At 39.8% G+C, this 16,920-nt stretch overlaps 2 protein-coding genes across 5 annotated transcripts; both read left to right on the forward strand.

Annotated features, from left to right (window-relative positions):
* Positions 1–7,570, forward strand: LOC100711862 (formyl peptide receptor 2-like). Of its 2 annotated transcripts, none has more exons than XM_019350512.2 (3): positions 1–33; positions 5,963–6,149; positions 6,550–7,570. In XM_019350512.2, the coding sequence occupies exons 2-3, from the start codon at positions 5,970–5,972 to the stop codon at positions 7,351–7,353; spliced, it is 984 nt and encodes a 327-aa protein (XP_019206057.1). In that variant the 5' UTR covers positions 1–33; positions 5,963–5,969; the 3' UTR covers positions 7,354–7,570. The 2 variants fall into 2 exon arrangements, with proteins under 2 accessions (XP_019206057.1, XP_003452777.1); XM_003452729.3 differs by lacking the exon at positions 1–33 and adding an exon at positions 4,966–5,055.
* A 4,179-nt stretch (positions 7,571–11,749) lies between these two features.
* LOC100712131 (C3a anaphylatoxin chemotactic receptor-like) lies at positions 11,750–16,406 on the forward strand. Of its 3 annotated transcripts, none has more exons than XM_005457576.3 (3): positions 11,750–11,829; positions 14,049–14,232; positions 15,266–16,406. In XM_005457576.3, exons 1-3 carry the CDS (start codon positions 11,753–11,755, stop codon positions 16,082–16,084), a joined length of 1,080 nt encoding a protein of 359 aa, XP_005457633.3. In that variant the 5' UTR covers positions 11,750–11,752; the 3' UTR covers positions 16,085–16,406. The 3 variants fall into 3 exon arrangements, with proteins under 3 accessions (XP_005457633.3, XP_005457634.1, XP_019206013.1); XM_005457577.3 differs by having other exon boundaries at positions 11,755–13,332; XM_019350468.2 differs by lacking the exon at positions 11,750–11,829 and adding an exon at positions 13,347–13,810.
* The last annotated feature ends 514 nt before the right edge of the window (positions 16,407–16,920 follow it).

Genomic DNA, 16,920 nt, shown 5'->3' on the forward strand with positions numbered 1-16,920 from the left:
CAGTGAGAGAGAAGGAAATGAAGGAATATGGAGGTAAGAGTAGGATTTTGAAATGTTGGGACTAAGAGTGGTAGAAGGAGGGAGAGAGGAGGGATAATGGATATATATTTGGTAAAGGATGTTGAATATGAGGCTGATGGGAGGAAAAGAGTGAGAGTATTCTTTGATGCAGGGAAGGAGGACAGAGGGTTTTATGGATGGAGGGAGATGATCTGCTGTGGTCACCCTTAAAGGGAGCAGCTGAAAGAAGAGGAGAAAGATAACAAGAAGTTCTCCTGAATGTTTTTTAACCATTGAGACAACAAAAATCCCACTCACACCACCTTACACCACAGTAACAGCAGCATCCTGTGTAGCACCCAAAGTGGTTTCATCACATCGAGTTATGCAAAGCTGAGTTCCTCAGATGCTGTCGAGTTACAGAAATGCATCTCCAAAAATCCCCTTTGGCTCAGGTGCTAAAACAAGTCACCTGCTTTCCCAAACTGTATTTTATTGTGTCTAACATGTTCCCCTGTGTTATGGACAATACATCTTTGTCCAGGGCATTCAGTGGATCACTATGGCTGTCTTTCTCAGCTTGTCAACTTCTACTATGTCCAGTTGGTTAGCTACCACCATTTTGTCTGTCTGTATCTGGAAGTCCCACAGATCTTAGGTTGGTCATTCTCCCAGGTGCAGGCTGGGTAAAGGGTGCTGATAGACCCCAGCCTCTCTGGATCTTGTACTTATAATTTGTTCATATGCTGCCATAATTAATGCCTCCGTGCTCTCTTTCAGTCCAGCTTTTGCCCAGCATGAGATATATATATATATATATATATATATATATATATATGCGCATGCACACACAAGAAAAAAACATTCAAATCATAATCATAAAAAACTGTTCCTGTGGGCATTAGCTTCTGCAATACTGACGCTTTGTGGCACCATTTACACAATGATGGTACACCATGATTAAATTTGTAGTTTATTATTAACAGGAACACAGTGGAGATTATAGTATTGGGACCATCTGAATGATTGGTAGGAACCACTTCTTCTTCTGCCTGTCACAGTGATATGCAAAATATGACAGTAAAAATGTTTCACGTGTGCTCACTCACTCAGCTGACAATAATGGCTGATTGCAGACAGCCAAGACACAGTTTATGACACATGTGGCAAGACCGCAAACCTTATCATGAGGCAAACTGAACAGAGGGCTAAACTGAGAAGCATAGGTGCTGCTAGGGCAAGAGAAATGTCACTCGTGGAGTCCTTTGGTGCTGCAGGCACTATCGCCTCACATCAATCCAGTTTTAATTTAATTTAAAGCAGATTATATAGAATAGGTATCATTAAAATATACAGCATATCTGCAGTGAAACAGCACTGTAGGCTTTAGAAAATAAAAATACAACTCAAGAATATTTCATACCCATAGATAGATTATAACATGTATATATAAAATGTTTCTCAGCTCTATTGTTATTAATATTATTATTTATTATTATTATTATTATTATTATTATTATTATCAGTCACATTTGTTTTGAGTTTCTGAATTTTTGTATGATAATTCTTCATAATGAAACAATAAGAACAAGTAGTCTGATGTCTTGTACTCATTATGAATGTGCTAAGGTTTTATAGAAAGTATCAGTTTTGGTTCAGTATCGTCGATAGCAGCTTGAATTTTACTTGATATCATTCTGGAATGAAAATCAGTGGTGTTACACATCACTAGATCTAGCAGTGTTTTAACACTGCCATCAGTATTTACAAATTTATCTGAAAGAGGGTGCCACTGAGCCAAAAAACATCGAGTACAGTAGAATCACAGACAACATAAACACTGTTACACTAACACATTAAGACAACTCATTTTCTAAAATTACCAGAAAAAATGTTGGAGTGTCGATCAGTGCTAGCATGCTAAAAAGGCAAAAAGCAAAAAATCCAAAAATGATTAGCCTTCACATGTTGTATATGTATCCTCAGCTTCTCAAATCACTGAACTTCAAGTTCTCTGGAAACTAAGTTTAAACACTGACACTTTGGGCATAATAATAAACACACTGAAAAATGACTGAAAAATACCTGAAACTGAAACATAATTCAGTTTCAGTTATATAATTGAAATGGACATAATATGTGGACTCTCAGCTTTCATGTAAGGGTTTCCACACTCAAATTGGATGAGGAGTTTCAATTCCTTAACATGTGCCGCCCTCTTTTTAAAGTGACCAATAGTAATTGGACAATTGACTCAAAGGCTATTTCATCGGTAGGTGTGGCTAATTCCTTCATTATGTCACTACTGAAACCTGCTGCAGTAAATGCCAGGCACAGCATTAAAAAGGAGGAAACCCAGCATCTGATGATGTCTATGAGTTCAAGACTTTAGCTTGCCATTGCCAGCAAAGGGTTTTTAGCCAAGTATTACAAAAGAACATTTTATTTTCAGTTATTTAATTTGTCCAAATACTTTAGAGCCCCTGAAATATTTAAAATTCATTGGGGTAATGTACAGAACCAAAATTATTTTTAAAAAGTTGTCTCTGTCCAGATCTTTATGGACCTAACTGTATTTACATGTAATTAAATCTGGTTTATACTGGAAACTTGATTGGCATTCAAACAACTTTTTTAGGTTTTGCAAATTCCAAAACAATACTGTGACACGTGAGGGGTCAGAATAATGTAGCTCCGATAGCGATCTGTGGCTTTCGAGCAGGACAGATCTGAAACGGTTTGTGGTGAACTACCATTCAAAGAGCTGCGGTGGTGTGCTAACACATCCTGTGGCAAATTATTACACTTCTTTAAATCAATTTATTTCAATTTAATTACACAGTGGCAATTCACAACAACAGCTGCATCAAAACACTTGACTTTACCTTACACTCCCAAGGCAAACAATAAAAAATAAAACCTCCTTTTTAAGAAGAATAAACCTCCTGCAGAACCAGGGTCATGGATGGGCAGTCTGCCATCATCAGTTAGGAAGATAGCAAGCAGAAGGATATAGGACAAAAGACAGACATGAGGAGGGACATTTAATAATGATTTATTAATGAAGAAATACTCACTGCGTCATGGGAAGTCCCTCAGGAGCCAATGCTTGTTGCAGCATATTTAATGGATGGTTCAGGATCACTTATCAGCTGCTAACATGTCCTTTTAGAAACTTGAGCAAACACTAGTAAGCCTGCAGTCTGAGAGAAATGAAATGTTAGATACTATGATACTTTGAGATCTATAAGATAAGATGGGGCCTGGTTATTTAAAACTTTATATGTGAGGAAATTACATTTTAGATTCTGCACAGTTAATTTGCATTTTCATCAAAATGGATGGAATGGACAAACGTTTTAACTGGTGGTGCTGCATTAAAAGCCGTTTGCTTTTCTGAAGAATTTCTGCAGAAGTTTTATGAGATGAGCAGCCTACTTTCTGTTTACCCCCTTAATTGCAGAGCATTGCAAAGATGGTTCCTTGATAAAAAGCCATTTCTCTGAAACAGCAGTGATAAAGACATGTAAATGAAAAACAACTAAACAGATATGCGTCGCAGTTTCTGGTAACAAAAATCATTTCCCAAATTCTGTGAATTATAAAACCACAAATGGAGTCAGCTATTACATCTTTAAAAAAAGAAAAGAAAAGAAAAGAATAAACCAATTCAGAGGGCAACATGGAAGAAAAACAGCAAAACTAGCACTTGATTGGTAGATGACCTATTTACTCCTGAGCTATAACCACCCCAACAGTGGTACAACCGAGGCAGCTAATCAAAAAAACTGAAAGTCACCATACAAATACACCATACAAATAAATAGGAACCAAAACAGAGAATTGTGAAATTCAGTTCTTGGAAAATCATGAAGCTAAAACGGGAATCAAAACCCAATAATGTAGCAAATACATCACTGGAATAAAAAAAATAAAATAAAGTAATAATAGGTTTAGTCCTCTTAGATAGATTAATACTGAAAGTAATTTCCCATCCATCCATTTTCTTTCTCTTATCCAATTCAGGGTTCACAGTCCACAGCTGGACTGGAATCTATCCCAGTGGTCACAGGCCAATAGGCACAGGCACACCCTGGTTTGTTTGTTCACAAGTTTGCAATCTGCTGGAAGACTAACAGATACAGAGAGGCAAACACTTAAATTCATAACTATGGCCAATTTACAGTCTCCAAGTAGCATGGTCTTGCTTGTGCAGCCCACCCAAAACTTTAACCAAAACTCAGATCAAAATGCAAGATATGATCATTTCCTCTTTTGTGTTCTCAATGAATCATTTGCAAGAACAGCTTTGCATCTGGTACCAGATATCTGCAAGATATTATACAACAGCTTAAAAAATTTAGGTCAGAAGATGAAGGTGTTCATGTCAATTCTTAATCCTATGGCTTTGCTGCATTATTTCCATTTCTGTTTTAAATTTATAAAACTAACATTTGACTAAATTCTACTGAAAAAATAATTATTTTGTTTAGATTTTGCAGGATATGATCATGGCCCACCAGCAGGCCAGGGCCCAACACAAATGTACAGTTGAGGGATAAACTGGGTCAAAATCACTATGCTCTAAAAATACTTAATATGTGATAAGTATAAAAAAGACTAAAAGAAAGAAAAAAACACTAAAAGAAAGAAAAAGAATAAATTGTTTAGACTGATGGCATCTTGTTAAATGATTCTGTTAGAACACTTTCTGGGCATCAATGTAACTCTACATTTGAGCAAAATAGCATTTTGACCTTATTTCACACTTGCATACTGAATTGATGGCACTAATCTATGGTGCTCTACTCACTTCCTTCAAAGTGTTCAGCACCTATGATACATGACGACATGGGTGAAAGCTGCAGGTCATTTGGTTGGTAAAGACACACAGCCACAATAATGCGGTTTTGGCTAAGGCTGAAGTGGGCTGTGCAGTCATTACAGAGCCATGTTCATTTCCTGCTTGACTGCAAAAGCTTTGCTTCTCTAAACAGCAGAGACAGTCTTTGTGCTCAACACCAGGGACCAGTATTCCAGTATTTGCTTCCATTGGTAAGATCACTTTCTAATTTATGACATAACACCTCCATGAACATGTCTTATTTAATCAACCAAGACTTTCATGTTTCTCCTGGAAACAGTTAATTATTATAAAAACAATTATGTAATTTTCATCTCTGAGAATCAAATCAGGTACATCCTATAACTTTTGTTCAAAAAATTATAATAATAAAACTTTTAACCATTTTATTTTAAAACTTTGGATCAGGAACATCAAACAAACCTTGATCTGATTATCTCCGGATGGTGCCAGTGGTGACGCAAGGTTGCAGGGTTTATGTAAGAAGGTGGCTACAGTGTTAACATGACTCCTCATCCAATGTTTCAAAGGCTTAGGTCTGAGGATACAGTTTTACCATGGCAGATATTAATGCTAACCCACTTCTGTTTTTGTGTGTTTGAGCATGTCACATAATCTTCATCACCTAATGAAATTAGCCTGGATCATTGAAATGTAGTTTCCTTCTGACCTACTTCCATACATAATTGAGCACTTGTATTAATAAGTTTATCCAAATAATCGATTTAAAATACAATAACAACATGCATATAGAAATATGCACACAGAAATATAATGACTCTAGTAATGGGTTAGCTTGTAAATGGCATTTTTTATATCATATCTACACAATTTATATTGTTTAGATATTACAACACAAAAACAACCTGACTGGCATTGAGCAGTTTGCTTGTGGGAAAATAAATTCTCCTACCTATATGTGTGTGTGGGCCCAGTTTTATTAGCTGTGGCTGAACTGTGGGCCTGTGTGGGCAGAGCATATCCACACTTACCACTCTCTATAACATTTTATATTACCATACACCCTGTATCTTAAAAATAGAGTTGCAATTATATGATGAGTGACATGTTGGCTCTTTCCTGTTCTTTCTTTTCTAGCCACGCAATGTTTCCCAGTACCTCTCTGCCTACCCACACACTCCAGTCTTTGAAGAATGACCAGGCAACAGAGGTGAACATCAGTGCCAACTTGGATATTGTGAGCATCATCCTCTACACGCTGACTATTGTTCTCGGTCTCACTGGGAACTCTGTGGTGATCTGGGTGGCTGGATTCAGACTTAAGGTGATTAAAGGCTGTCTAATCAGTACAAATACCATCTGAGCTTGTTAATTGTGTTACAGTTTAATGTATCAGCATATAAAGAAATCTACCTCTTGTCTTTCGGTAGGACAACAACCGGGACAGCCTAATGGTTAACACTTGAGTTTAGCAAACAGTCACTTAATTACTTACTTACAAGACAAATTGCTCTTTTTTATCAGTAGTTCACAATGATGATAACAGCCCACTGAGCCAGTTAAAAGGTAGAGGAGGGTGCCAACTACCAATGTAAAACTGATAACAGTCTTTGAGTGGGCTGATATAATCATGATTGGGTTACTTTCTTTGTGTAAATAACTACTTTCATTTTCCTTGCTCTCTCATATTCTCATTTTTGTTTCATTTTCTTTTTCCTCCTCAGCCGACCGTCACCAACGTGTGGTTGGTCAATCTGGCGATAGCAGACCTGATCTTCTGCTTCACACGAATCTTCTCTCTTGTTAAGAAGCTCTTATTTGACTACTGGCCTTTTGGCCTGTTTCTCTGCAAGTTCGACGGCTTCTTCAAATATGCCAACATGTTCTGCTCTGTCTTCCTGCTGGCTGTGATCAGTCTGGATCGAGTGCTCTGCATCTGGCAGCCTATCTTCACAAAGCGTCGACGCACGCTGTGGGCAGCAAGGGTGGTGGCTGTCTGCGTCTGGATTGCCGCGATCCTCTTCAGCATTCCCTACTTCATCCATCGCCAAGTCTACATAGGCAAGAATAACCTGAGTCAGTGCTCTGTGGACACAAAAGAGAAGGCCGAGGGGTACAACAGCACCAAAGTTGTTCTCTATTTCATTCGCTTTCTCTGTGGCTTCATATTTCCCTTCATCGTGATTCTGGTCTGTTACATCCTGGCTGGGGTGGGAATCCAACAAACTCGCCTCCCAGGGAAGTCCCGCCCCCTGCGTATTCTAGTATGTTTAGTAATTGCCTTCTTCCTATGTTGGGCACCTTACCATTGCCTCTTACTGATGAAGATGGTGGACAGAAAGAATGCAGTGGTGAAAATCTGGTACTCTGTAGCAAAGAGCATTGCCTACTTTAACAGCTGTATAAACCCGTTGTTGTATTTCTGCATGGGTCTAAAAGTAAGAGGCCGGTTCAGACAGAATCTGATGGGTGTTTATAGCAGAGCTCTGGGAGATGATGTAGATGAACAAGACAACTCAGTTCAATGATTGTTCTAGCTAGATTAAACCTCTGGGTTGAAACATAGCATTCTTTTAGTAGCACTTAGAGTCTAGACAGCTGAGAGTGTAGCTCAAGTGTAAGTTACTGTGAGTGAAGCTCAGAAGACTAACCATATCATGTTTTAGCCCATGTGCAGGATAGAATACTTCTAATAATACTGCCTAAGTATAATGTAAATAATAAAAATCAAGGTCTAGCAGGACAAGCTCCACTTTAGTAGATCATTATAATAATCAAATTCAAATTCAAATTCAAATTTTATTTGTCACATACACAGTCATACACAGTACGATATGCAGTGAAATGCTTACACAACTGCTCGTGACCTAAGGAAAAAAAAAGAAAAGGCTATGAGTAAGATAGGAAATAAATATGAAAATTAAAAGGGGTAAATTTAACTAGGAAGGAATAAAATAAAATACATATATGAATTTGTTGAAAATAAAAATAACTGTACAACACAAATTAGAATGAAGGGTAAATTAACTGGGAAAGAATAAGATAAAATATATATGAATTAAAGTTTAAAATAAGGTAACTGTACAGCAAAATACACAATACACAGTATAGAAATATATAAGAATGTATGAAGAAATATGAATATATATACAATAACAGCAGCATTTTACAAGTATTAAATGGAAATGAAGAAATATAATGTCCAGTGTTGTGCAAACCACATTGTAGGTGTCTTGTGCAGTGCAAATATGCTTAAAGTGATTAAGTGTAAACAAAGTCCAGACTGTCCAGTGTGTGTGTAAGAATCATGTGTGTGGGACCGTTCTATGTGGTGGTGTGATTGAGAGACCGTATCGACTGCGGGAAGAAGCTCCTCCTCAGTCTCTCTGTGTTGGTCTTCAGGGAGCGGAATCGCTTTCCTGACCTCAACAGAGAGAACAGTCCGTTGTTGGGATGGCTGAGGTCCTTCACGATCTTCCTGGCCTTGGTCCAGCACCGCCTGCTGTAGATTGAGTGCAGGTCAGGGAGCTCGGAGCGGATGGTGCGCTCAGCTGATCGCACAACCCTCTGTAGAGCTCGTCTGTCCTGCATGGTGCTGTTCCCGAACCAGGTTAAGATGTTTCCCGTCAGGATGCTCTCTATGGTGCACGAGTAAAAGTTCCTGAGCACCTTGGAGGGCAGTCGGAAGTCTCTCAAGCGTCTGAGGTGGTAGAGGCGCTGTCGGGCCTTTTTCACTACGGTGTTGATGTGACAGGACCATGACAGGTCCTGCGTGATGTGAACTCCGAGGTATTTGAAGCTGTCCACTCTCTCCACTGGGCACTCGTTGATGACGGGGGTCTGGTAGTTCCTCTCCTGCTTAGTACTGAAGTCCACTATCAACTCCTTTGTTTTACTGACGTTTAGAAGGAGGTTGTTCCTCTGGCACCAGGTCTCCAGATTCCTAACCTCCTTCAAGTAGGCCATCTCGTTGTTGTCAGAGATAAGGCCCACCACTACGGTGTCGTCAGCAAACTTGATGATGGTGGAGGAGCTGGTAGTGGCCACACAGTGATATGTGTACAAAGAGTACAGCAGGGGGCTCAGAACACACCCCTGGGGGGCTCCAGTGCTGAGTGGTGGAGGCTGAGATATGTCCGCCCATCCTTACTGCCTGTGGTCTGCCAGTTAGGAAGTTGGAGATCCACTGACACATAGATGAGCTGAGTCCCAGGTGCTCCAGTTTGGTGGTGAGTGTGGAGGGAATTATGGTGTTGAATGCAGAGCTGTAGTCGATGAAGAGCATTTTAACATAATTCCCCCTTCTGGTGTCCAGGTGAGTGAGTGATGTGTGGAGGAGATGAGAGATAGCATCGTCTGTGGAACGATTTGGACGGTAAGCGAACTGTAGTGGGTCCAGTGTGTCTGGTAGTGAAGAAATGATGAAGTCTCTGACCAGGCATTCAAAGCACTTCATCACTACTGAGGTGAGGGCTACAGGGCGATAGTCATTGAGAGAAGCAGGGTGGGGTTTCTTCGGGACAGGAACAATGATGGACTCCTTGAAGCATGTGGGGATCACCGACTGAGATAAAGAGATGTTGAATATCTCAGTGAACACAGGTGCTAGCTGGTATGCGCAGTCTCTGAGGATACGACCTGAGATGCCGTCTGGTCCTGCTGCTTTCCTGGTGTTCACTCTCTTGAAGGCTCTCCTCACGTCATGCTCAGAGATGACGAGCACGTTTCCGGTGTTGGCAGTATCTTCCTGTCTGCAGCCATTAGCGCCGCTAGCGCTAGCATTGTTGGAGTCCTTGGCTGCAGCCTCGAAGCGAGCATAGAAAGTGTTCAGCTCGTCTGCCAGAGTCACGTCCGCGTTCGTCAAACCGGTTGTTGGTGCTTTATAGTCTGTTATTGTCCTTAATCCCCGCCACAGGCTCCTAGAGTCACTCTGTTGGAGTTGTGACTCTAGTTTCCTCCCATAGCGCTGCTTCGCCTCTTTCACCGCCTTCTGCACGTCATAAGACGCGGCTTTGTACGGGTCCATGTCCCCCGTCGCGAGTCCCGTGTTGAAGGCAGCGGTGCGGGAACTCAGAGCGTCGCAGATGGTTTTATCCACCCATGGCTTCTGGTAACCGTGACTAATGCTCTTTCTGCACTGTGATGAATTCTGAATATTGAATGAAACTCTACAAATAAACACTTTCCCTGCAGATCATCAGCTAGCTGTTTTACAACTACTCTTTCAAGAATTTCTGAGCAGTCACTGGGTTTGAGTAATTTTAACCCGAGTAATTTAAGTAATTTAAAACTTAGTTTACTGGATGGCGGTGTATGTGTATATATGCTTGTTCACATATGTGTGCCTGTGTGTGAATGTGTACAGTTTTGTATATGTATGTGCATATTTGCACTTACATTATATGCTATATACCTTTACATGTTTTACAATTCTTTTTTAAAAAATGTTTTCTTTCTATTTTAATTCTTTCATTATATTATCCCCTGTTCAGCACTTTGGCCGACACATGATGTCTTTTAAATGTGCTATATAAATAAAGATGACTTGACTTGACTTGACTTAACCATTGCCTTTGTTCTCATAGCCCGTTACTGCTTAATTATCTCATTAATACTTTATCTTTCTCACATATTATACTCACTGGCAAACCAGTTGTGGTTACCATGACTGGAGCTCACAAAGGCACTGGGTGGGGCAGTTTGGGGTCCTTAGAGTGAGTTGGAGGGCTTCCTGTTGTTGTTGTTTCTGTGTTTGCAGAACAAAAGACAAGTAAAGAAAAGCTATTGCAACCCATGCATGCTTCAAAGCGTCTTTTTGTCCAGTTCTAAGTTTTAGAACAAGCCTTGTAACAGGGTGTATCCTCTAGATATGCTCTTGTAATTATCAGGCTGATAGTTTTAAAATAGATTAGTTTTAAGTTCAAATCCTTAAATTTATGTCTGATGCTCTTCTCAGGGGAATATTTTTTAATAATCCTCTAGCACTGCAGGGGTGAAAAATGCCACAGTGAGAATAAAGTATTTTTCTTACAGTGTCTGTGTTTTATTTTGAAGCGTACTTTTTCGTGTAGCTTTCAGTGTTTATACTTCACTGTCCTTATCATTTATGTAAGTTAATAAAATTATTTCTCAGGCCCTCCAAGGTATGGAGGCCTATGAACAAGACAACTCAGTTCAATGATTGTTCTAGCTGCGAGGGGCTGTGGGGAGCTCCCCACACCCTCTAGCAGATCGTTACAAGAATACAAGCGCACTGATCCACACAGGTGTACACACAGGTACACGGGTGTTCACAGACACAAACTACACCTTTCTTGGCTGCTACCTCAAAGCACATTGTGCACTGTCGGTCTTGTGTGCTGCACAACGACATTCAATATTTAGTATTTACTGTTACTTATACTTATCTAGGTTGTGTCTTGAGACACACCCATCGCCACTTCGCTTGATAACCTCAGTTTGAGAATTTAAGCCCTGTCTATCGTTTTCGTTGTTCTCCGTGCATCCTGTTTTCCCCTCCTAGTGTGTTTGTCTGTGTCTTGGATTCCGTTTTCTTTTGTTTGTGTATGTTTGTATTCTGTGGCTTCTGTGCCAGCTGTGGGGAAAAAGGGATTATGTTTTAATTACTTTTCTACACTTGGGTCTCAATTCTGCAACCTCTGACAGTATCTATGCTTGAGCAGCTGTGTTTGACAACCAGGGAGGTGGCATGAATGTGGTTATATACAGGAAAAAATAAAATAAAACAAAAACACTATGCATGCAGAAAGGAAGGTTTCTTAGCTTTTTTCTTTAAATGAAGATAAAGACAAACACATTATAAGAAGAAAAAAAGAGGAAGTGGTGTACGTGTATAGTACACGAATGTGACAGACAGTAGATAACAGCCAAACTTGATGTAACCACGGCACAGATGAACATGAGTGCATGCATCTCCACTTCTGCCTCTATCCACTGAGACTGAAGCAACTCACCTCAGCTCTAACATCAGTTCAACATTTCAGGTACGAAACTTTGTCTTGGGCAGATTTCTCAATTTTTATTCTTCTATTAAGACAAATATTTGCTACAGTTACTGTAGTGTTTATTAACAGTGAGTTTTCCTGCGTCATTCACCTGTTTAAAATAATTTTCCACTCTGTGGTATATCAGAAAAATGATGCTCACCGTGAGCCTAAACTAACCAAGGGAGACATTGTGTTTTGTTTCTTTGATTGAGGCACACATTTAATTGACAATAAGTTAAAAAGAAAAAATAGAAAGATATTATGAAAATTTACACTATAGTTTAACAGAGACCACAAGCTTTAAAAAAAACTGAAAAAAATATATGTGTGGAACATCTAATGCTTGATCAGACATGTGTGATCTTGCATTACATGCTAGAAGATTTTGGGGGAAGAAAAACAAACACTTTGTCGGCACATTCGCTCAGTCACTAATATATTGTTACATTGAGGATAGATGTCCAATAATATCTTATTCATTGAAAAATATTTGTGGACATTACATTTGTCCTTCCTGGAAACTGTACCAAAATCCATGGAAAATGACAACTGAGAAAATATCATTAGTTAGCCAAAGAACACAACAAGTCCATTACTGGACTTTAACAGACTGAACTGATATTTTTGGCAAAGTGTAGTAGAGGGGTTTGTGTGTCCTAAGGATCCAGGAGCTATGTTCTCAGGCCCAGTTGGGTCCCTTTAGGGTCTCCCAAGGCAAATTGGTCATGGATGAGGGGTCAGACAAAGAGTGATTGAAAAAAAAAAAAAACTAAAAAAACCAAAAAACTATGACAATAGAGAGATCAAGGCAGCAGTTCACTCTGCTAAACTGGTCACTCGGGTTAACTGGTTCTGTACAGTTAACCCCGTCCCAGTCTAGGCTTAAGCCCTGAAATGGGGGCTTGAGGATTTCTCTCTGGTGGCCAGGCCTTAGCCCATAAGATCCAGCCTATGGATCTGCACACATCTGTCTTCCTGTGGGGCACAGGAAAGGCTGTTAGAGGTTTGTTGCACCATGGTTTAGTCAGCACTCTGCTGCGTTTCCTGAGTGCCTCTCTCTGCATTTATCATATCTTCCACCCGGAAGCCAAAGTTGCATGTTTCTTTTGTGCATTGTTTTTTGTTTGTTTATGTCTTTCAGGTGCCATTTTTTATTTTTTCTGGAATGTGTTGTTCCAGATGCAGCAGTTGGTGACCCATTGTGCTTTTATAATATCTTTTCTCTTCTTTCTTCTTTGTCACTTCTTCTTTTTTGCTAATCTGCATTCAAACCATAATTCTGCTTGCTAAAATTGCGGTACATGACAGGTTTATTAAAAAAAACAAAAAACACAGTTTTTTCCCTCGCCTCTTCTATCTATGTGGTTGAAGGAAACCGTATGGTCATATCGTGCGATGTTTGTTTCGCCTTTGACTGCAGCAGCTTTGCTTCCCTACAGAAAACACATTTGTACTAAACAGCTCTTTTCCTATGAAGTGCTAGTGTTTTTGCCTCCACAGGTAAGATCTTTTATTTGCTTCCTCCCTGAACATATCTTGTTTTACCAACATAATCTTTGTCAACACATTGATTCATTTGGCTGTAGCTTTTTGATGGTTTCAGTACACAAGGAGCCAAACTGCGGTGGCTAATAAATTCAAATATTACTGATTGGTCTTGTTTGTGTTTTGGTCAGTTATGAGAAAATTTAGAGAATGGTTGGAACATTATTTGCTGAAGTATCTTCCAGACATGTATTAGGTTTCATGAAAAAAAATATCTGATGTTCTGTAAACTGTGGAAGATGAAAGGACTAATGTTTAATTTGCTGGGACGCTCACCCTTGGGAAGACTGGAAAAGAAGTTTTCCAACTGTTGTGTCACTTGTAACCCCTCAAAGACTGATGGGCAGCAAAAAAGTCTTTCCTCCTTGGAATTGTGTTAACACACCTGAATGCTCCAGACCAGCAAACTGCCAAAAAGTCTGCTTTTACAGAGGTACTTGACTTTTTGATCATCAGCTAATCAGTGTTTAGCAGCAATCACTGCTACTTACCCTCTTTCTATGGAAGTGATTGGCTTTTTTTGTTTGTCCCCACCACTTTATAAAAACTGAAACATGCTTGAACAGTTTTTTATTGAGGCAATGAGGTAATTTTATTGTCTTTCTACACTGTTTAGTCAGGAGATACATGCTGAGTAACATTTTGTTCTTTTTCTGTTCTTACTTTCTCAGGCACACAATGTTTCCCAATGCCTCTCTGATCAACTACACACTCAAACCGGAGGATGACCAGGCAGCTACGGTGGGCATCAGTTCCATAGTGCACACTGTCACCATCGTCCTCTTAATGCTTACCGTTGTGCTCGGCATCACAGGGAACTCCATGGTGATCTGGGTGGCTGGCTTCAAACTTAAGGTGGATGTAAAGTATATAATATGTTTCAAATACGTTATGGGCTTGTCATTTTTTTTTTAACAAAAGCTCAGTGAAAACAACAACAACAAGTTGGGGTTAATATCTTGGCTAAAGAGATGTGGCATGGAGCAAGCCAGGGATCAAACCTGCTACCTCCTGATCTACCGCTGCCCTTATCTTTCAGGTTTATGTATCAAAAGTACTTGTTTAGGTTTAAGAATTGACCAAAATACAACCTTTTACAGTACAAAGTAACACAATGACTAACTTCACTTCATTGGCTCCCTGTTAAATCAAGAACCTGATTTAAAATCCTTCTCCTTGCATACAAGATCTTGAATAATCATCAGATCTTGAATAATCTCTATTTTCAAGATTGGCTTATATAAACATATAGTTAGAGCTTGATCAGGTGACTCTGAATCGTCCTTTAGTTTGGTGCTTCAAAGAGAGCCCACAGGCTTAGTTTGGGCTCCCATCACCTCCAACTGGTCGTGGCAAATGGCCACACCTCCCTGAGCTTGCTTCTGTCAGCGATTTCTTCCTGTTAAAAGGGAGTTTTTCCATCCCACTGTCCCTAAGTGCTTGCTTATGTCATCCACTTTCAGTGACATGTAGTCAGGATTTTGGAGAAGTACATGGAAGCATGTCTAGGGTGGATGAAAACCCCTCTCACCCCTCTGAGTGGGATTGTGTTTGGGGACGGACGCATTTGCAGAGCATGAATGTTGTAGCCTTCTCAAAGCAGACACTCTGGGGTGTGCAATGGCTTCTTTGTGGTTGAGTTCTATGCATGCACTGGTTTTTGAACTGACACACTTTAAATGTAACTTCATATGTGGTAATAATAGCTAAACCTGTGAAGTGATATTATCTGCTTGTGGTTATATTTTTTTTTAACACACAGTTTTTGACATAAATAAATCTCCATAGATAAAATCCCAGTCAGGTTTCTTGCTTCATGCAAATTCTGTTTTCTATTTTTTCTTCCTCTTATTTCTTTTCCATCTTTTTTTTTCTTCTACCTCAACAGCCGACAGTCACCAATGTGTGGTTGGTCAATCTGGCGATAGCAGACCTGATCTTCTGCTTCACACGAATCTTCTCCCTCACTCGGCTGTTCTTGTCAGGCCACTGGCCTTTTGGCCCCTACCTCTGCAAGTTCAACGGCTTCTTCAAATACACCAACATGTTCTGCTCTGTCTTCCTGCTGGCTGTGATCAGTCTGGATCGAGTGCTCTGCATATGGTGGCCGGTCTTCACAAGGCGCCGACGCACGCTGTGGGTAGCGAGGATGGTGGCAGTCTGCATCTGGATCATAGCGATCCTCTTCAGCATTCCCTACTTCATCCATCGCCAAATTTATGTGGACACCAACAACCAAACTAAATGTTCTGTGGACCCAAAAGAGAAGGCAGAAGGGTACAACAGCACCAAAGTTGCTCTGTATTCCATCCGCTTCCTGTGCGGCTTCATATTTCCCTTCATGGTCATTCTCATCTGTTACATCCTGGCTGCTGTGGGCATCAGACGTACCCGTTTGGTGGCAAAGTCCCGGCCTCTGCGTATACTAGCATGTTTAGTCACTGCCTTCTTCCTGTGCTGGGCTCCTTATCACTGCCTCCAACTGGTGAGAATGATCAATGTTGATAATATTGTGGTGAAAAACTGGTTTTATGTAGCACAGAGTATTGCCTACTTTAACAGCTGTGTAAACCCACTGCTTTACTTTTGCATGGGGCTAAAATTGAGGAATGGGTTTAAAAACGGTCTGATGGGAGTTTATACAAGGGCTCTGACAGATGATACAGGTGGCCAAATTACTCAATGGACTGATCAGTCTTTGGATTGAAGCTCTGTGTTTACAGCACTCTTTTAACAGCAGAAAGGAGTCAGACAGCAGTGGATGTAACTAAAGTCGAAGTTTCTCTGAATAATTGTGATGCTCGGAAGATTATGTGTCCATGTTTTAGTTTTTAACAAATGTAAACCGGAGTGTAGACATTTTGATCTGTCTATCTCTAAACAGGAAATCAAATTATTATTTTTTTTTATTTATTTTCATTGTAATGTGAAGAATCTTCATTGTAATTACAAGGCACAAATGTAGCTCAGAAAAAAATGTACATATGTAAACAATATGTTATAGATCTAGATTTTTTTTTTTTTTTTTTTTTTTTTTTTAACTTAGCAGACCATTTTTTTAAATGCTTCCAAATTTATGAAAGAGTATAATGCTGCTGGTAGCTAAGTGCTAAGCCTTAGCAGAGACCATCAGAACTCTGTTAAATGCAACAGCTATGGGGCAGCAACCTGTTGCAAGTACAAGTGTGGATGTGCTGGATAGTCATCACAGATCAAAGCCCACTGATCAAAGACCAATGATCAATGGTCATGAGTACCATTCACACAGAGTTGGGGAATGGCTGCAGTCACAGCATTGCAAGATGGCGAAAGATGTACCCAGTGCCCAATATATTTTCGGAGAAATGACAGATTTATGTGACTGAGGACATGATTTCCTACTTGATTGCAGAAACCACATTTTTACTCAACAGCTCTTTTCTTTTGAAATGCTCCTGTTTTTGCTTCCACTGGTAAAATCTCTTTCAGGAGTCAGAAGATTTTTCTATAAATATTAACTCTTAAGTATTTATGGTAAAATGTGCCACTTCCCCATTGTCTGTC

This window comes from Oreochromis niloticus, linkage group LG22 (genome assembly GCF_001858045.2).
Source record: "Oreochromis niloticus isolate F11D_XX linkage group LG22, O_niloticus_UMD_NMBU, whole genome shotgun sequence".
Classification (NCBI taxonomy): Eukaryota; Metazoa; Chordata; class Actinopteri; order Cichliformes; family Cichlidae; genus Oreochromis; species Oreochromis niloticus.